Source organism: Eschrichtius robustus, chromosome 11 (assembly GCF_028021215.1).
Source record: "Eschrichtius robustus isolate mEscRob2 chromosome 11, mEscRob2.pri, whole genome shotgun sequence".
Lineage (NCBI taxonomy): Eukaryota > Metazoa > Chordata > Mammalia > Artiodactyla > Eschrichtiidae > Eschrichtius > Eschrichtius robustus.
In genome coordinates, this window is record NC_090834.1 from 108,786,001 (window position 1) to 108,807,642 (window position 21,642).

The following is a 21,642-nucleotide window of genomic DNA, read 5'->3' on the forward strand; positions in this document are numbered from 1 at the left end:
GTGATGGCGGGCAGGCCGGCCTCGGCCCATCGGCGGGCGCGCGAGGGGAGGGCAGCCGGCGGGAAGGCGCCCCTTCCCTTCGCCCCCTCGCCCTGGGCAGTCTGGCCGGCCGGGCCCAGCAGCCTGACCCCGGGAGACCCCGCTTTGAGGCGGGCAACGGCTGCCCTCGCCCAGGCCGCCCGGCCCTCAGGTTGTGCGACTGTGACGGGCTGACTCGCGCAGAGGGCGGTTGAAGGGGAATGGGGCGCTTCTCCCCTCTGCTTGGGGGGGTGTTGTGCTTTGTGGGGGGTCGGGGGTCACCACCCTCCCAGAAGAGGTGGGGGAGGGCCGCCGGCGCAGCTGGCCGGCGAGGGGCGGGGTCACAGAGGCGAAGTGTGTGTTCGAGCGAGGGCGTGTGGGGGGCAGGGCGCGCGCGGAGGAGGATCTGTGGCCTGCGCGCAGGCGCGAGCAGCGGGCCGGGCCCGAGCCCTGGAAGAAGGCCGACGGGGAGCGGGGGCGGTGGGCCGGCGGGAGGGCGGGCAGGCTGACGCGAGGGGGGGCGGGGAGCCGCCGTCGGCGTCGCGGGGGCGCGGGCGATTCGAGGCCGACGCATCCGCGCGTGCGCGCGCCGGCAAAGTGTCCGCGTTAGAGGGGAGTGACGCGTGCGCGTTCACGTGCACCCCGGAGAGCGGTAAGAAGCGAAGAGAGGCTTGAAGGGGGGTGGGGGGTGGAGAGGCTAGCCGAAGGAGGGGTGGGGAGGCGGCGCCTGCGCAGTGCGCCGCGGAGGAGCTGTGTGTATGTGAGAGTCTGACGGGTTCAAAATGGCGGCGGCTGCTTCAGCGGCTCCTCCTGTGTGAGGGAAACAACACCCCTCCCCGGCAGCGGCGGCGGCGGCGGCGGCTGCGGCTCGCAGAGCACCTTCCCAGCGGCTGGGCCTGTCGCCGCTCTGTCTATCCTGGGCAGGGGGCGCTCCGGGAGGAGGGGCAACGCCAGGGGGCCCATCCCCCGGAATCGCTCCTCTGCGACTGGGGAGTAGCCGGGGGCTCGTCCCGCAGCGCGGAGCCCAGGCTGAGGGGGAGACGCGAGGGGAGCCGGGGCCCCCAGCCCGGCGCGCCGCGCCGCTCCCGCCCTCTCCGCCCCCCGGGGCCGGGGCCCGCGTTCCGGGGGGCCGGGGCGGCGCGGGCAGCCTCGGGTCGGCCGGTCTCAGCTGATCGGCCGCCGCTCCCGGGCTCCGGAGGTGGCCGAGCGGTTGCTTGTCTCGGGCACGGCGGCCCCGCGGCCGGGGCTGGCCCGGGGCTCGGGCTCGGGCTGCTGACCGCTGGCCCGGGGGAGGCGGGGGCGCCCCGGGCTCGGCGCCGAGGGGTCGCGCTCCCCTCTCCTGACGCCTCAGACTCCCGGTCTCCAAAGCCAGAAGAGGAGGTTTGATTCAGCAACTGTTTCCTCTCTTTTCCGGGTCGCTGTGACCCTCTGGATACTGGGTTGATCCACGGAAAAAACCCGAAGACGACGTTTGGGATTTAATTTTTCCTCTCAGTTTTTGGAATCTTTTACTTCTCACTTGGACAAGAACTCACGAGCAAAATCCCCGGTGAGATTCCCCCTCCTGTCGCCCCCCCCCCTTTGGAAGTTTTGGTTCGCTGTGTTATCTAAAGACTTAATGTAAAGTTTCTATTTCTTTTTCCGATGGGTGAACGAACCATTGAAACGCCTTTTCCTGGGGGAACCCGGCGAGATTTTCCATTTTTCCTCTCCGGCCCTGGCTGCTCTCAAGCCCGGGCGGTCTTCGCCCAGGGGGTGCAAACACGGTTTCCCTCCCGACTTGGGGCGAGGGCTTCCTCCAGGAGGGCTCTGCCACGAACTGCTCTTGCAAACTGTGTCATTAGGTCCAGTGGTCTCGTAGCAGTTTTGAAAGGATGCTGTTAACGTGGCCTTAATGTAGTTACAAAAAAGAAAAAAAAAATCTGCATTCTCTATGGAAGCCATTATCCCTGAGAATATTTAGGAAAAAGAAAAACCTTTCTTGGTATTAGGGATCGGCCGTCGCGCAAACCGGTCTTTAATGTTTGGAAAAGATGAATTTACTTATGTCTCTAGGTAAAATCGTTTATTACTTTACACAGAAAGATCTGATAAATTTTTGTGTCTGATTTGCAACTCCCTTGAATTTGTTTCAGAGTTGTACACATCTTGTGTTGGGGTGGAGGGTTGGTTTGGGAATGAAAAGATCCGGGGAGTCTAGGAAGGAAGGCGACGATTGCATACGGATTTACTAGAGGTGTATGGGAAATTGTTTTGGAGTCTTTATTTAAATCCTGATTTCCTGTTCTCTTCTTATATAGTCAGTCTGTCCTTTTCTTTAGTTTCTAATTACGGGTGAGAGAGAACTAATTTGGTTAGGATCTGGATTAGTTCAGTGGCTGCTTCACCTGGCCAGCTCTCTAAGAGAGAAAAGTCCTGTCCACCCCCCGCCCCCCGCCCCTTTCTTTTTTTTTTTTTTTTGCTAATGCTGCCATGAAGGGGAGCCTTGCGTATTGTAATCCTGTGGGGAGAAACAAGTGGTATAGCCCGTCAGTAAGGAACTGAAACCAACATCTTCTTTTGCCTATAGGCCTCAGACAGTTGTAATGTGATTAATGTTGATCTTGACATGGAACCACTTACCCCAGAGCTGAGAGGTCCCAAACTGATGAAGAGGAACCAGATTTCTCAGGAAGCCTTTAACTTACACATATCCTAAACACTTCATTCCGAGGAAAGAAAGGTTGAGTTCGAGGATGAGTTCTCATCTCTGCTCATATCGTTATTCTTTAGTGTTGCAATCTGGTTCCTAAGGAGGAAGAGGAAGGCAGCCCTGGAGTGGTTTCTTTCTGTAATTTCAACAGAAGAGTGAGAGATGGAACCCGAAGAAGAAAGGATTCGTTACAGCCAGAGATTGGTTAGTATTTTCTTGTCTTTTTTTTTTCTTTTCTTTTCTTTTTTTTCCAATTTTGAAGCAGAATAACTATTTTGTTTCCATTTGTGAACATACTGTGATTAAAAATTTCAGGTGGCTTTTCTCTGCACCAGAGGAGGGAAGGTGTATTAGTATCTCATTTGAATTTTAGGCCAAGTAGTTAGAGTCTTAGTAGTCACCCTATTTGGAAATGGATTTATAGGTAGCTTTTAACTTCTGCTGAAACCGTTGTAAATCAAAGGATTTTGTGGATTACAGTGTGACAAGGATTCCTAATTTTGCAATACTGACATTGTAATAAATCTAATTGATTAAGTTAGATTTGAATGTAAATTTGAGGGGCAAAACTGTTTGAGGAAGGATAGTTCTGTATAATTTTTTTAGATTATTGTGTACCAAGATTTTTGGCTTTGAGCTGGGGAGTGGAACTGTGGATTTTTTTTTTTTTTTTTTTTTAACACAAATTAACACTGATAGGGTTGAAGGGGATTGATTGAGAGAAGGTAGAATACTGGATGCTGGTAAAGTTCTGTATTTTGTATTTTGGGAGGGATGTATGTGATATATCTTATAGAAATACATTTTTACTTAGTAATGATTTGGAAGGAATTAGCTTGTATGTGCATATGAATACTTTGTCCTTTAGGCCCCCGCTTTCCTCTCAAGGTTTCCCTACTGGAGTTTAAGAATATGATTTTTGTTTTCCCTAGTCAAAGAGAGCTTTATTAATATTCTCACCATATATTCGTTTCAGAAATTTGAATTTATGTTTGTAGAGTGGGGAATGAGGAAAGCCACAGAACTGTATGCATTATGTAAAATTTGGTGAACTGAAAGACCTAGAAAATTACTAAAGGAATTTATGCTGGTTTTATTTGGCTCTGCATTATAGACTGAATTTGGAGGAAAAAAGAGTGATTCTTTAATTCATTTTCTGATAATCTCCAGACTCTTTGAGAAAAGGCTGTTCTCCCCCGCGCGCTGCCCGCCCCCATGCCCCAGTGTGACTGTTGAAAAGGTGTGGTGTGTATTGGCAAGTGTATCCAGTAGGCAATATGTTCTGGCAAGCTTTATTTTAGAGATTTGCTTCTTGTCTCCTAATCTGTGTGTTGACATTATAATTCTTTAACTTTTAGAAATAAAGTATATCATCAGTGGAATTTTGTACGTTTAGGATTTATTTTTGTTTTGACATTTCTTGAATTCAGTTTTTTGGGGGGAAAAGAAAGAAGATGCTGCAAAACTCTTTTCTCGGTTAGTTACTGCTATATGGATTTTCATTTTTATCATGTCAGGCTGGTAGAGTTGCTGAGCTGTTTCATAAATATCTGAGAGATCTTGGGATCCAGTCTTTCAAAGCAAGTTTTCATATTTTTTAACAAGATAGGGAGGTAGTGGTAAGGAGATCCAAGGAATCTGTGATTTTTGTCCTGGTAAGATTTTTTTTTAATTGTAAAATGATTGCTACCTGTTGCACACATTAACCTTTTCCTTATCTAGCATATTTTTTCTTTTGGTTTATGTGCTTTTGTAGCAGTGTTGTGTAAGAGGGTACAGCAAATATTTTGGGAGAATCTTTCTCACTTAGAATTTTGAGCAATAATCTTGGAGTTTAGGGTGACTGATGTCTGTTTTCCTTTTTTAAATTACATGACAAAATTATATTCAAAGTGTAAATCCCTTCCGTAACAACTTTTGATATGAGAGCATATTGGTGGCTAATTTGAATGGCAGTCTGCCTACCAAACTTTTAAATTTATTTATTTTATTTTATTTATTTTTGGCTGTGTCAGGTCTTGTTGCTGTGCGCGGGCTTTCTCTAGTTGCGGCAGCGGGGGCTACTCTTCGTTGCGGTGCGCGGGCTTCTCATTGCGGAGCATGGGCTCTAGGCGCATGGGCTTCAGTAGTTGTGGCTCGTGGGCTCTAGAGCGCAGGCTCAGGAGTTGTGGTGTACGGCCTTAGTTGCTCTGCAGCATGTGGGATCTTCCTGGACCAGGGCTCAAACCCGTGTCCCCCGCATTGGCAGGCAGATTCCTAACCACTGCGCCACCAGGGAAGCCCTGCCTACCAAAATTGTAATGTCTCTGTGGCAAGTGCTTATATTACAGAATTCTCTATTGATGAAGTTAGATATTTGAGGAATTTTAAGACTAACATGAAGGCATAAAGGCTAATTTTTACAGTAGCTATAACACTGTATCTCTTTAAAGTAAGTCAAAGTATAGAATTTAGTTTTGTTTTGCAGTTACTGGCCATGGAACATAAAGTTTGAAAGAGAGACAAAATGACAGGTGTGCTAATTTGGCTTGGTGATTAAACTTTGTGTGGTCTCATACTATATGTTTGTCAGATTGAATTGAATTACCTAGTGCATTGATTATAGTGTTATTGGCTATTACTTCCATATTGTTTTAGAGGACAAAACCTAAATGGTTATCCCTCGGTGACATACTTTCAAAATAGCCTCTTGGGAGAGAAAATGTAGTATACCAGTATTAACAGTCTGAGGCCAAACTCATTTCAGAACAAGAGTGACTTTTTAATATTGAGGACCTTTTACCTATCTTTAAAAAAAAAAAAAAGTTGTATCCTTACTTATAAGAATATGTATTATTCATGATTGAATAGATCCTTTTTAATGCTTTTAACTGACATAGCTATTTCAAGTTCACAGACTAGATTTGATGAGATAAATTTTGATATGTTTGTATCATCTTTGTGACAAGCCATTTTTAAAAAAATCAGACATAGCTAGTTTTTAAAAATTGGCTTGTCTTTTGTCAAATAATATTTATCTATTACATGTGGAAGAGAATTATACCCTTGAATTTGGTATGTACGTGTAGATTTGGGGCATAAGCTCTTCTTTCTGGAACTAGAACATTTACTTATTTTGCAGTGTAGGGAATACAAGGGAGGGTAAACGCTGTTTTGACTTTTTTAAACAAGCCACTGTTTTGTTTTGTTTTTAATGAAAAGATTAGTAGTTTTGTGTATAGATTCCTAGAAGAAAGCCAGATAGATCTCCATGGGAAGTTGACATAGTTGAGGAGGTATTCAAGTGAGAAGGATAGAAGATTCAGTTTGGTGATGGGTGGATATTTGGTTATCCTGAGGTAACGATGATTTATTTCTGTATTTCTAGTAAATTAAGATGTAGGACCTTACTGAGGAACATGGACAGGTACTAATTTTAGAACTTTTTTTTCTTCATTTGGTTTCAGGAGCCGAAGTGTTGGAGTATTTTTGAATGTTTGTCACAGCCATGTATATTTAAGTGTTCGTTTATAGGGAATGTTCAACATAATATCTTACAGTTTCTTAATCTAAAATGTTAGTTAAATCCTCAGCAATTGTAGTCAATGATCTTTTAAGTTTTTGAAATCACACCAATTCTGAGTAATCCTTATTATTGCATAGAAGAAAATCAAGGGCAAAATAATGTGCATCTGAAGTAAATGCTTAAGGTATAGTTACATTTAGTATGGAAAAAATTCACTAACCCCTGCCAAAGGCAATTGTAGAAACAAATGAATGCCTAAATCAATGTAAAAGAAGGTGAAGACAATATACTTCAGGGTAAAAGAAGTTATATGACCTGAATATTTTTTTCCCTTGACTTCACCTAAGCCTAGTGCTGTTATCTGAAGGGAGAGGTGCTGATTTACTTGAGAATTCAGCTCGCTTGTCAATCTTGATGCTAAGATTAAGAGATTTTCTAAAGGATGTTATTATACTACTGGATGCTCAATCCTGTTAATGTGCCTTACATATGATTCCCTCTGAAATAGCTAAATCATTTATCTGTTGCAAGAAACTGAGGGCACTGAGTCCTTATAATAGTCTCACCTTTCTTTGGGTCATCCTTAAAATTGTCTCCCCAGATTCAGGAGCGATGAACAGATTATCCCTTTTACAAACAGTTGCACTTTGAATGTCCCCGCTCTAAGGTCTTTCTGCCCAGGAATAGACCAGGCAAAATAAAAACCTAATTTTAAGCAATTTTTTCCATAGTTTGTTAACAGTTAAAAAAAATTATAGATGGTCTAAATTGTTGAATTTGCTTATTTATCATTATTCCATTAGACTTAACTGTCAGTCTCTATTGGTGGAGGAGTACATTGTTCGGAGTGTTGCAGTCTCCTTCCTGGTGATGTAGGAAAAGCTTGTTGCCCATTTTTGGCATTCAAAATGCAGGTGATGAGGGAGCTAATTCTTTATACTTACGCATCAGTCTTCCACAGTTACCCGTATTTTGGGGACCCAGAATACAGGGCTGTATTTAAGCCCCATTACTTTCTCTTGTTTATTTTGCTGAGCACTAATCACTACCATACTTAAGTTTGTTTGTGCATATCTCTCCATTAGAGTACAAGCTCCTTGAGAGTTGGGACTTTGTTTTTGTTTATGGTGTCTACTGGATGCTTCGAATAGTGCCTGACACACAGAAAGTGCTCAATAATTAGCCTCGAAAAGAGAGAAGAAAGTACTCTCAGTCTGCAATGTAGAAAATGCTTAATAAGTATTTGTTGATATTGTTGAAAGCCCTCATAAGTATTTACTTTTCTTTGCTATGAGTTTTCTTGACTGCTAGGAATAGATCACTAGAATGGAGGAGAGTTTGGTATACAGGGATGAACAAAATATCGGGGTATTGGGTTCTGTAGTATACATAAGAACCAGAAGGCCTAAGCTCTAACAAATAAAAACTTATGCTTAGCACACATGCCACATGAACACATTTATAGTATTTAAGCCATTAGAACAAATAAGAAAATATTTAGTTAACTGTAAAAGCTCAATCTGAATTTTAAGTTTCCTATCTCAAATCCTGTCCTAAACCCTCCATGTTAAGGTTTTTGCTGACTTTAAGACAGCCTTAAAGTTGTGAAGTTGCAAGCGACGGTGTTTGTGTTACTCTCAAGTCTTGGTTTTTGTAAACTGATACAGCCACTATGGAGAACAGTATGGAGGTTCCTTAAAAACTAAAAATAGAACTACCGTACGACCCAGCAGTCCCACTACTGGGCATATACCCTGAGAAAACCATAATTCAAAAAGAGTCATGTACCACAATGTTCATTGCAGCTCTATTTACAATAGCCAGGACATGGAAGCAACCTAAGTGTTCATCAACAGATGAATGGATAAAGAAGATGTGGCACATATATACAATGGAATATTACTCGGCCATAAAAAGAAACAAAATTGAGTTATTTGTAGTGAGGTGGATGGAGTTAGAGTCTGTCATACAGAGTGAAGTAAGTCAAAGAGAAAAACAAATACCATATGCTAACATATACATATGGAATCTAAAAAAAAAAAAATAAAAGGGCTCTGAAGAACCTAGGGGCAGGACAGGAATAAAGACGCAGACGTAGAGAATGGACTTGAGGACATGTGGAGGAGGAAGGGTAAGCTGGGACGAAGTGAGAGAGTGGCATGGACATATATACACTGCCAAATGTAAAATAGATAGCTAGTGGGAAGCAGCCACATAGCACAGGGAGATCAGCTCTGTGCTTTGTTACCACCTAGAGGGGTGGGATAGGGAGGAGATATGGGGATATATGTATAGCTGGTTCACTTTGTTATAAAGCAGAAACTAACACACCATTATAAAGCAACTATACTCCAATAAAGATGTTAAAAAAAAAAGTCTTGGTTTTGACCATTAAGTCAGGGAATGGATACATTTGCTGTATACCATGCAGAGGGACATAACATTCTTATTTTATGTTCCTTTTTATTTTTCTTCTTGGGGAATGGACATCCTTAGTCAGGTTTTATTAATGTGCTCTCTTTATCTCATTTTTGGGATAATACAGTGTTTTTGCATTGTGCTTTCACATCAACAGAGGTTAAAATTCAATAAACATTTATCACGTGTCAAATACTAGGCTAGGTTCTTTCAAATGCGTTACCTTATTTAATCTTCAAAACAGCCCTGTAAGGTAGGTGGTATAGTTTCAAACCTTAATTTTTTGTATTATGGTAATGGAGGCTTGGGGAGCTGCCTTGACTTGACCAGGATCACAAAGTTGGTAAGGGGTGGAACCAGACTTTGAACCCTGTGTTTCTTCTTTCACACCTTATCATCTCTCTTGCAGTGTATTTCATACAGAAAACAAATGATAGGTACTCCTGTTGTAGGAAGTTGTAAACTGAGTACTTCATCTTTTTTTGAGGCTACTGTTACAATTTCTTTCCTAACAAATATCTGCTTAATATCCTAAATGAGATAGCTACAAATATTTGACAGCTAACATTTGATTATGTTTTTTAAAAATTGGCACGTTCTTTCTTTTTTGTGAACTTTGAACTTACTGCACTTGATCTATTAAAATAGCAATATTCATGCAGTTTGTGTATATGTCAAGCCTTTTATTTATGCATGTCACTCATATCATTGTTTTCTGTTTTAAATTTTAGATTCTTGGGGGTTTTCTCTATCTGTGAGTACTTGGTAAAAACTTAAAGCATAAAGATAAAAGGCAGCAGATAGTGACCAAATGAGTGGTTTTGGCAAATACAGTGGTGAAGGCCTCCTTCAGGTAGGTAGAAAGGAGGAGGGAAGAGGGTGGTCTTGTAGGAGCTAAAGAGAGCATAAGCTTTACTATGGAGTGGGAAGCCTATAGGCTGTTAGATTAGTAGGACTAAAGTAGAAGATTTGTTTGGGAGGTAGTGTTGATAATATAGGGAACACATTTTAAACAATTACGAAAGCCAGGTATGGAAAATAGAGAGCCGTTAGAAGCTGTGGTTTGTTTTTAATTGAACACTAATTTGATCAAAGTGGTTTTTTAGGAGTAATATTTTTGTAGTTTTAAGTCAGGGAGGTGTCTAGAAGAATACTGAAATAGATTACCTCTTGAGGTGATAGGTTACCTGAACTCTAGGGCAGTGGTTCTTGAAGTGTGATCCACTTACCAGCAAAGTAAACATTATCTGGGTGTCTGGGAACTAGTTAGAAATGCATATTTTTGGGCCCTGCCCCATACTTGCTAGATTAGAAACTCTGGGGTTGGGACCCAGTGATCTGTGTTTTAACAAGCCAGGTGATTCTGATGTGTGCAGAAGTTTGAGAACTACTGCTCTGGGGTATAGATAGTAGAAATGGAAAGGAAGAGATAGAAGCAAGACACTTCGGCAGTGAAGGACTGACAGAACTTGGTGAATGATAGATACCAGCATGTTAGGATGGAAAAGAGTGCTTGATTGGGGATCATGAGCCCAGAGTCCTAGTACCAATTCTATTACCAACTATAGTTTTGAGCAAGAGAACTGACCTGTTATTGAGGGAGTTGTACTAAGTGATTTCTGAGGATTTTGGAAGCAAAGACAAATGAATTAAGGTGGACTCTGGGATTAAGTCTGGATTATCAGGAAGATCAGAGGGAGGAGTGAATGTGGGTGGATGTTTTAGACATTTGGAACAGATTTGTTTAAAGCAGAGGTTCTCAGCTGGGGGTGATTTTTGCCCCCCCCCCCAGGAGACATTTGGCAATATCTGGAGACATTTTTGATTGTCAGACTAGGAGAGGACTACTGGTATGTTAGTGAGTAGAGGCTAGGGATGCTGTTAAAACACCCCATTAAACATTCCCTACAACAGAACCTGCCGTATAGCGCAGGGAGCTCAGCTCGGTCCTCTGTGGTGACCTAAATGGGTGGGATGGGGTGATGGTGGGAGGGAGGTCCAAGAGGGAGGGGATATATGTATACATATAGCTGATTCACTTCGTTGTACAGCAGGAACTAACACAACATTGTAAAGCAACTATACCCCCAAAACAAAAACAAATTGCCCATAACAAAGAATTATCCAGTGTTAATTGGGTGAGATTGAAAACTCTGATTTAAAGAGAGCTATCCAGTAGATGGGTTCTAGGTTTCCATCCTGATTATCTGCTGTTAATCTTAGAGTTTTAAGTCCAACACAAAACATCTTGAAAGCATCTCAGATTGTGTTTCTCAGGGCTTTGCCCAAATAAGCATGAAGTGGTTTTTTTGTTGTTGAATTTTTGCAAAAGGAACTTCATGGTCATGGCAAATCCTCAACCTAGTTGCAGATTTCTTTATTATTCCTTTTAATTTATTCTAAGATCCCTTGATTTGGGTAACCAAAGTAAGTACTCACTGTCTTGAGATGAATAGTTAAGTTATAACAATAAATCATCTTTTGGTATTCTCTTTGAAGTATAGCAAAAAATGAGCTAAAAGCTGTGGGTGTTGATGTGAACAAATATTGAAATACTTTTGATTACCCTGTGGCTGAATAAACCCATGGCCATTCCTGAGAAACAACCTCATGAGCTGGTTGTGGCCCTCAGTGTGAATTTAAGGTAGCCCCAACTTTAATTTATCTCTTTATATCCCTGGATCACAGAAGTTACGAAGTCTTTTGTGTCAGGTCAGTAATCTAGCCAACCCTTTCTTGTTTCTGACAGTAACTTCAAGAGAATGTAGATTCATAAATATGGTGATTGTATTATAGTACTTTAATCATTTCCAAAGTACCTCTGTGTTTATTGTCTTTTGATCATCTTATTCTTTTGATCATCACCATTGCGGGGGTTGCTAGGACATGGGGATGGTGCTACCATGTTGCACAATTCCTGAGGGACCCATTCACTTTTCTTAATCTATGTGAAAGATGCTCTTGGAGTTGGGCAGTGTGCAAAATAAAAAAAGGGACCCTTTCTGGGTGGATAAGATAAAAGGAAGGGCTTCCCTCAAGGCGCAGTGGTTAAGAATCCGCCTGCCAATGCAGGGGACACAGGTTTGAACCCCGGTCCAGGAAGATCCCACATGCTGCAGAGCAACTAAGCCTGTGCGCCACAACTACTGAGCCCGTGCACCTAGAGCCCGTGCTCTGCAACAAGAGAAGCCACGGCAATGAGAAGCCCGCGTACCGCAATGAAGAGTAACTCCTGCTCTCCGCAACTAGAGAAAAGCCCGTGCAGCAACGAAGACCCAATGCAGCCAAAAATAAATATAAATAAAATAAATAAATTTCTTTCAAAAAAAAGATAAAGGGAAAGCCACCTTGTATATTTGAAACAAAGGGAGAAAAGAGTCCAGTCTGATGAATAATAGCACACATTAATTGAGTGTATACTATGTGCTTGGTACTGACCTTTTACATATATTAACTACTTTAATTTTCAGCAGCCCTTTGAGGTAGGTTCTGTGATTCCCATTTTCTGGTTTGGAGACTGAGGCATAGCACAGTTAAGTAACTTGTCCCAGGTTATTCAGCTAAGTAGGGAAAGAGCCAGGATTTATAGTAGGCAGTCTAAGATATACTGCCTCTTTTTCAACTTTGTTGGAATACAGTTTGTAAATGTTCTGCTGTTGAATTTAGGGTGTTCCCCAAGTCATCTTTTCTCACTCAAGATATTCATTCACTTAAATGTTTGCTGAGTGCTTACACTGTGTCAGGCACTTAACATGGGCCTTGCTTTTTTAGAACTTCCAAATAACTGTGGTTTCAGGTAGTGCTGAATACTTTGAAGAAATTAAGAGGGGGATGAAATACTTGTAGGGTGGGGATCACTCCTTGAGTTGGGTCATCGGTAAAGGCTCCCTGAGAAGATGGTGTTTGTAACTGAGACCTGAGTGATGAAGAGCCAGTCTTGTGAAGGTCAAGGCCTTGGGGGACCATATCTGGGTCAGCAGAGCTCTAGGTTGAGGGACCAGTTAATGCAAAGCCCTATGGTAGGAATGAGAAAATATTACAAGCACTTAACCACATGTCAGACACCATGCAGGGCACTTGGGATACGGATACAGTGATGAGCAAGATAGGCATGGTCCCTCTATCATCAAGATTACGGTCTGTTAGGGAAGTCAGACACTAAATACTCACAATGTTAATTATAGTTATGCAAAGCACTACAAAGATAAATATAGGAGGCAATGAAAGTGTATAATAGAGTGACCTAATCTAAACTTCAGGAGTGGGAAGAGGCATCAGGGAACACTTTTCCTGAGAAAACCTTTAAAGCTGAGACCTGAAGGGTGAGTAAGAGGTAACCAGGCAAAAAGGAGAAGTGATTATCGTATGCAAAACCTCCGAGGTTGGAAGGAATCTGACATGTTTGAGGAGCCTACCAACCAAACAAAACCAAAAAGGACAGTGTAACTGGAGAGAGGAAGTAAGTGGTGGAGACAGTTAAAATCCTGACAAAGGTAATCAGGGGTCAGGTCAAGTAGGGCTTTATTCTTTTCTTTTTAAATAAATAAATTTATTTATTTATTTATGTTTGATTGCGTTGGGTCCTTGTTGCTGGACGCGGGCTTTCTCTAGTTGCAGCTAACGGGGGTACTCTTTGTTGCGATGCGCAGGCTTCTCACTGCGATGGCTTCTCTTGTTGCGGAGCACGGGCTCTAGGTGCACGGGCTTCAGTAGTTGCAGCACGCTGGCTCAGTAGTTGTGGCTCGCGGGCTCTAGAGCACAGGCTCAGTAGTTGAGGCGCACAGGCTTAGTTGCTCCATGGCATGTGGGATCTTCCTGGACCAGGGCTCAAAGGGTAGAGCTTTATTCTGAAGGCAGTGGGAATGCAAAGTTCAGCAGAGGAGTATAACATGCTTGGACTAATATCAGTAGCTGCAGTGTAGAGAAGGGATCAGGGAGAGAGCAAGAATGGATTTGGTGAGAACAATTAGGAGGCTACTGCGGTTCTGGTAAGATAAGATGGTAGTATGGTTGAGAGTGCTGACAGAATTATAGAGGTCTTCAGGAATATTTAGGAAATGGAATCAAAGGACTTTGGTTCATTGGTTGTGTGGAGGGTGAGGTTAAGGGGTGCATATAAGCATGACTCCCACGTTTTTCTCATGTGAGTGGTTTGTGGTGCAATCCTTTTATTGAGATACAGGGCGCACTGAAGGAAGAGCAGGTTTGGAGATTGAGGGGAAGAGCTTACGTTCAGTTTCGAGTTAAGTTTGGACAGGTTGAGTGTGAAGTGCCTGTGAGACATCCTGGTAGAACTGTTGAGTAGGTAACTGGCTGCGGTTCTGGGCTTCAGGAAGGGCTTATTGGCATATAGCTGGATCTTACTGGCATACGTGTGGTAGTTGAAGTTGGGTAGACAGGGAGTGACTTACAAAGGGGGTGAGAAGAAGGGACCAGAGGGATATGAGGAAAATCAGGAGTAGTGGTGCTGGGACTTCCCTGGTGGTCCAGTGGGTAAGACTCCTCACTCCCAATGCAGGGGGCCCAGGTTTAATCCCTGTTCGGGGCACTAGATCCCACATGCAGGCCGCAACTAAGAGTTCACATGCCGCAACGAAGATCCTGCATGCCACAACTAAGGCCCGGTGTGGCCTAAATAAATAAATAAATAAATTCTTTAAAAAAAAAAAAAGAGTAGTGGTGCCTTGGGGACTTCCCTTGCGGTCCAGTGGTTAAGACTCCACGCTTCCAAGCAGGGGCATGGGTTCAATCCCTGGTCGGGGAACTAAGATCCCACATGCCATGCGGTGGGGCCAAAAGATTTTTTTTTAAAAAAAAGGATAAACAGTGTTTATCAGGCACTGTTCTAACCATCAGTGTATTTTTACTCATTTAAAGCTTGTAACTCTATGAAGTAGGTGCTTTTATTATCTCTATTTTATAGATCAGGAAAATGATACAAGAAGGGACTGTATAATTTGCTCAAGACCACTGGGTAGTAACTGGAGAAGTTGGTTTTCGAACCCAGGTTTGTCTGGCTCCAGTTTGCATTCTCTTTTTTTTTTATAAATTTGTTTATTTAGGTTTTTTGTTTTTTTTTTTTGGCCGCGTTGGGTCTTCGTTGCTGTGCGCGGGCTTTCTCTAGTTGCAGCGAGCAGGGGATACTCTTCATTGTGGTGCGTGGGCTTCTCATTGCGGTGGCTTCTCTTGTTGTGGAGCATGGGCTCTAGGCGCACGGGCTTCAGTAGTTGTGGCACGTGGGCTCAGTAGTTGTGGCACGTGGGCTCAGTAGTTGTGGCTCGCGGGCTCTAGAGCGCAGGTTCATAGTTGTGGCTCATGGGCTTAGTTGCTCTGTGGCATGTGGTTTCTTCCTGGACCAGGGCTTGAACCCGTGTCCCCTGCATTGGCAGGCAGATTCTTAAGCACTGCGCCACCAGGGAAGTCCCCAGTTTATATTCTTAAACACCACTTTACACTAATAGTGTTTCAAAGAGGAGGGAGTGGTCAGCTGAGGTGGATGCTGCTTACGGGCTGAGTATACTGAAGACAGATTTCCATTGGATTTGGCAACATAGAGGTTATTGGTGACTTTAAACAGGAGTTTTGGTGGCATTTGGGGGCAAAAGACATTCTTCAAAATAAATGTGAGATTAAACAGAGACAGTGAATGAAGAGAAGTTTAGAGAAGTTTGGCTGTGAACAGAGAAGTGGAGCAAGTCGTTAGCTACAAGTGTAGGATGCAGAGAATGTTCTCTTCAATGTTTATTTGTTTGCTATGTTTTGTTTTAAGATAGAAGAGACCACTGCATTGTTTTGTTAATGGTGTTATCAACTATTACTCCTTCTTCTGTTACTCTCCATATTTAATCAGTTGCTAAGGCCTGCTGGATTTCTGATATTCATCTCTTTGTAGTTCCTACTGCCACTTCTAGTTCTTACTCTTAGCCTGGACTATTGTAGTAGCCTCTTTCTTAGATTTTTTTTTTTTTTTTTTTAAGTATCCTTTTTTTTTTTTTAAGTTTATTTATTTATTAATTTATTTTGGCTGTGTTGGGTCTTCATTGCTGCGTGTGGGTTTTCTCTAGTTGCGGAGAGCGGGGGCTACTCTTCGTCGTGGTGCACGGGCTTCTCATTGTGGTGCGTGGGCTTCTCTTGTTGCAGAGCATGGGCTCTAGGCTCACGGGCTTCAGTAGTTGTGGCACGCAGGCTCAGTATTTGCGGCTCGCGGGCTCTAGGGCGCGGGCTCAGTAGCTGTGGCGCACGGACTTAGTTACCCCGCAGCATGTGGGATCTTCCCAGACCAGGGCTCGAACACGTGTCCCCTGCATTGGCAGGCGGCTTCTTAACCAGTGCGTCACCAAGGAAGTCCCTCCATTATTTCTTATATTGTGCTTCTAAGGTTCTGATAATGTTATTCCCATCCTCTGTGACATTTCCATTCTATAAAGTCACTGGTGGCATGGGACAGACACTGGACCTTGGTTCATGAAACTTGGCTTTGAATTTCAGCTTATAAACTGTGTAATCTTGAGCAAGTTACTTAACCTTGATGAACTTTCATTTTTCATGTGTGGAATTAGTAAAAATAAAACTTACATTTTGGAAATAGCTTATTAGTGCTTGGTTAACTTTAAAGGTTTGCCACTATAGGCGCAAACTCCTTAGCCTGGTATTCAGGCTTTCCTGCACACTTGTGATATCCTGTCCCCTGTCCCTACCCTAGTTCTCATCCTCTAAAACCCATTTGCAGTATTGTTTTCTTAATCCTATATGTTGAAGGAAACCTCTTTTCTTAACACTCATAGTTTTTTCTCGCTATCTCTTGTGATATCTAACTGGATACAAGATAGAAAGTTTAATTATGTCTAGATTATATGCTCCTTGAGGATAGAGCATGGCACATAGATAGCACAGAACTATTTACATCACTGAGACTCTGACATTACGAGTTGGTTAACTTCGTCATGAACACAAGGTAGAATGTAATCAAATTAATTTACTGCATTCTCTTGTTAAGTGCTGACGGTACCGCTGTAATTATCAGGAGGGTGGTGGTCAGACAAAAGAGAAGGGAGCCAAGGAACAAGAATTTGCCACGTCTGGTTGCCCCACTTGTTCTGATCAGTAGAGAAAGGTGGAACAGACTGCTCCTGTTCTTGAGAGCATCCAATTACCTTATTTCTTATACTGTGCTCACCAGGCTACTTTCATAATTAGGTTGGTTCCCCTGTTCCTTGATATTGGGAAATGGGTTCCCTGGATAATGGGCATGAGTATTCATAGTGCTAGGCATTGTGAAGAAGTTAACTGACAATCCTTTTATCTTGCAGAGTTGAGTACTAGCCTACCAAGATCTCTCCTCTGAACCTTAAAGGAGACAAAAATGTCCACTTAACAGTAGTAGTGTCTACACTCTTCTTATGTACAAAGGTTTGAACACGGTGTGTAGAATGCTAAGGTACCATCATACCTTAGCTCAGACCCTTTTCTCCGGGGAGCATTTCTTTGACTAGGTCAGATCTTCCAGTTATTCTCATAGTATAGAATACCTCTTATGCGTAGCACTTCTCAAAATTGCCACTTTGCTTGGGTTATTATTTGCTTGTCTGTTTCCCTTTTAGAATATAAGCATCATTAAAGGCTGCTACAGTGCCTTTTCTCACCTTTTTATCCCCGTGCTTGGTACAGGTCCTGGTCCACAGTAGGTTCTTGATGGATTTTTTTTCTGTGAATGTGCATATCTAAAATGTTTTCCCTCCCACCCTATTCTGTCTTCTTGGGTAAGCTCTTAGTAAGCTCTTAATTGTCCTTTAAGACCCCCAGATGTTGCTCTTCTCTTGCGTTCTCCTCAGTTACACTCCCAAGACACTTCTTATGCATTTTTGCTCTGGGACTAGTCACTTTGTGTTGTAATTATTTGACCACGAGTCTCTTTTCACCCAGCTAGAGTAGACTCTTTTCCAGTTGTATTGAGAAATAATTGACATACATCACTGTGTAAGTTTAAGGCATACAGCATGATGGTGTGATTTACATATATTGTGAAATGATTACCGCAGTAGGTTCAGCTAATATCCATCTTCTCATACAGATACAATAAAAAGAAGAGAAGGGGACTTCCCTGCCGGTCCAGTGGTTCAGACTCTGCACTTCCAGTGCAGGGGGCCCGGGTTCAATCCCTGGTTAGGGAACTAAGATCCCACATGCTGTGCGGTGTGGCAAAAAAAAAAAAGAGAAGAAAGGAAAAAAAATTTTTTCTCGTGATGAGAACTCTTAGGAATTTCTCTTCTAACAACTTTCCTGCGTAGCATACAGCCGTGTTAGCTGTAGACATCATGTTGCACATTACATCCCTAGTACTTTTTTTTTTTTTGTAACATCCCTAGCACTTATTTATCTTCTAACTGTAAGTTTGTACCTTTTGACCACCTTCCTCCAGTTTCCCCTCCCCCCGCACCTCATCTCTGGTAAGCTCTAGAGTAGACTTCTTTAAGGCAAGAACCATGTCTTTTTCAAGTGCTCAAGTGCATTTTATTGTGCTTAGGTTTATTGTGCTTAGCAAATATTGCAGGTTTTACAAATTGAAGGTTTGTGGCAACCCTGCATTGTCAGATGATGGTTAGCATTTTTTAGCAATAAAATATTTTTAAATTAAGGTATATATATATGTTTTTAGACAATACTTTTGCACACTTAATAGATTATAGTGTAGTATAAACATAACTTTTATGTATCTCCGAGGTATGCTTGTATGTCTATTGAAATGAACAGAAATGTGTTGTGCACTTCCTTGAAAGTACATGGACCATCATATATAACATAATAACCCTAACAATTAAAAAAACCTTAGCTTGGTAATCAGGAAGCCTGTATTAGTTATCTCAGCTTTATTTTATTTACCTGCAAGGTCCTTCTCAGTTCTAATAGTTTAAACCAGTTGTTTTCAAAGTGTGACCCAGACCACGTCATCTGGGAACTTGTTAGAAATGCAGATTCACAGGTCCTACCCCAAACTTACTGAATCGGAAACTCTGGGAGCGGGACCTGGACTTGTTTCAACAAGTCCACCAGGTGATTCTGGTAGATGGTAAACAGAACCACTGAAATTATTTTAACAGTTAGTTTTTCTGTGCATTAGAAAAAAAAAAAAATAGAGTTAACGACCTTAATTTAAACTTCATAGCTTAAAGTTATTTTTAAAACTTTTCTTTATATGTGTTTCGTACCAGTTGAATTTGAGGACATTCTTCTAAACTAGTTGTAGCTAAATATCAAGGTATCTTTGAATCAGAGGCAGTAGATTCAGAAGTATTTGAAGACTGCTGCTTGCACAAAGTATGAGTGTGTGTATGTGCTTATATTTATATCTGTATATATGCATCTAGCATACATACATGTTTTTCTCTCTATCACTGGAAAATTCTCCATGATGAGTGGTTAAAGGAAGGAAAGGGTACAGTACAGGCCTCTATTAGGCAGACTTGAATGAGTGGTATGGCAGAATAAGAAGTATCAAAAAGTAGAAGTTGCTTTTTTACAGTAGCAGATACACATCTGCTACACAGAGTCGGCCCTCTGTGTTCTTGTATCCTGCATCCATGGATTCAGCCAACCATGGATTGAAAATACTCAGGGGAAAAATTCCAGAAAGTTTCAAAGAGCAAAACTTGAATTTGCTGCGGTGGCAACTACTTACATAGCACTTATATTGTATTTACAATCATTTATATAGTATTGTATTAGGTATTATAAGTAATCTAGAGATGGTTTACAGCATACGGGAGGATGTGCATAGGTTATATGCAAATACCACACCATTTTATGTAAGGGCCTTGAACATTTGTGGATTTTGGTATCCCGTGGTGGGAGGTGGGGGTTAAGGGGAGTTCCTGGAACAAATCCCATGTGGATGCTTAGGGACAACTATATTTACCTCCTATACCAAGGAGCTCTCTCAGCAACAGATGTTTACCTCTGTGCTACCTGCAACGGGTTGTTGTTGTGGACTGAAAGGTACTGATTATTGTTGATGTTCATTTACTTCCTGTAGAGGGAGTTGCACACTTTACTATTGGAAACCATAATAATGGCATATCTCAGATGCATATTTTGTGTTTGGCACTATGCTAAGTGCTTTTATATGTGGCCCACTTCCACCACTGTTGTTTTGGCTTAATACCTTGAGTTTAAATTTACTCTCCGTTAAATAAAAGGGAACCTTTTGGAAATAGAGTTCCTAAAAAGAACTCCTTTTTTTTTTTTTTTTTTAATAGAGTTATTTATTTTTGTTTATTTATTTTTGGCTGTGTTGGGTTTTCTTTGCTGCGCGCGGGCTTTCTCTAGTTGCGGTGAGTGGGGGCTACTCTTCATTGCGGTGCGTGGGCTTCGCATTGCGGTGGCTTCTCTTCTTGCGGAGCACGGAATCTAGGCGTGCGGGCTTCAGTAGTTGTGGCACACGGGCTCAGCAGTTGTGGCGCACGGGCTTAGTTGCTCTGTGGCATGTGGTATCTTCCCAGACCAGGGCTCAAACCCGTGTCCCCTGCGTTGGCAGGCGGATTCTTAACCACTGTGCCACCAGGGAAGCCCAAGAACTCCTTTTAAGATACCTAGTTGAACAGTTTCAGGATTTAGTAAACAGTATCATGTTTGCTTCATTTACCTCTTGTACCTTTTTTTGTGTGTGTGTGATTCATTATTTTTATAGATTATACTCCATGTAAAGTCATTACAGAACAGTAGCTATATTTCCCTGTGCTTTACAATATATCCTTGTTGCTTATTTATTTTATACATAGTAGCTTGTACCTTTAGTTTATTACCCATCTCATACTTTCTAAATTGAAGAAGCCTGTTTTCTTTCATCTTTCCTTACATGGAAGTTGCTTCTTCTTTTTTTCTTTAATTACTGTAATGGCCTTTCTCCAAGTCTTTTCTACCTATTAACTATTTCTTAGTGTGGTTACCAAAACTATAAGAATTGTCATAGGTTCAGAAGTTTTGTTGTTTTTGGTTTTTTGCTCATTTATTTATTTATTCAGCAAACATTGTTGGGTGTACTGTTGATGTTTAATGCATGTGCTGGGTATACAGAAATGAATATCTCTACCCCATCTTCATAGTCTGGTAAGAGCCATATAAACAAATAATTATGCTCTACTGTGATAAATGAAATTTAGGAGGTATAAAGTACCAGAGGCAAGAGAAAGGAGGGTATGACTGAGGAAAGAAGGTCTTCAAAGAGGAGGTAAACTATTTACTAAGTTCGATATTGGAACATTAAGGGTTGTCCAAGAGGACAGAGGGTGAGGGGGAAAATTCCAAGCAGAGGAACCAGCATGTCCAGAGGCAAAGAAATATGAAACAGCACTACAAGCTCAAAACAGCATTGCCAGTAGTTCAGTGTTACTAGCACATACAAATGGGAGAGGATCTGAGATCTGAAGACTCCTGTTAAGTTGTTTGTACCTTATGCAGTAGGTAGTGAGGAGACATTATCGGAACTAGAAACATGGGGATACTTGATGGTATCTGTTTTAGAAAGATCGCCCTGGAAGGGTGTTGTGGTGGATAGACTAGTGAGGGAAGAATTGCAGCGGTAAGGAAATCAGATAAGAATTTATGATAATATTTTAGAAAGAAATGATAACCAAACCTTGGTACCAAGAATGGAGATGGAGAAGAGACTGAGTCGAGGTGCTTTAGGACAGAGTTGATGGGACTTGGTGATCCTGTTAGATGCCCTCGGAGAGGAAGATGACTCCTGAGTTCTTGGCTTGTGTTCCCGGTTGATGGGTGGTGTCACTCATTGAGAGAGAATACCATGGTTCTATGCAAAGGCAAGAATGTAATTTTGATATATTTATATTGATCTTTATGTCTACATTAGCGTATTTATTTATTTCTTTAATTTATTTATTTAAAAAATTTTTTTTCTGCGTTGGGTCTTCGTTGCTGCACGTGGGCTTTCTCTAGTTGCGGCGAGCAGGAGGGGCTACGCGGGGGCTACTCTTTGTTGCAGTGTGCAGGCTTT

The 21,642-nt window shown here is 42.2% G+C and overlaps 1 protein-coding gene across 1 annotated transcript in view; it reads left to right on the forward strand.

Annotated features, from left to right (window-relative positions):
• Nucleotides 1–772: 772 nt before the first annotated feature.
• Nucleotides 773–21,642, forward strand: part of KDM2A (lysine demethylase 2A) — a 102,125-nt gene continuing 81,255 nt past the window's right edge. Inside the window, exons 1-2 of the mRNA XM_068554111.1 lie at nucleotides 773–1,567; nucleotides 2,791–2,914. Of these exons, the coding sequence (XP_068410212.1) occupies nucleotides 2,873–2,914 (42 nt within the window). The 5' untranslated portion in view covers nucleotides 773–1,567; nucleotides 2,791–2,872. The remainder of the gene's footprint in view (nucleotides 1,568–2,790; nucleotides 2,915–21,642) is intronic.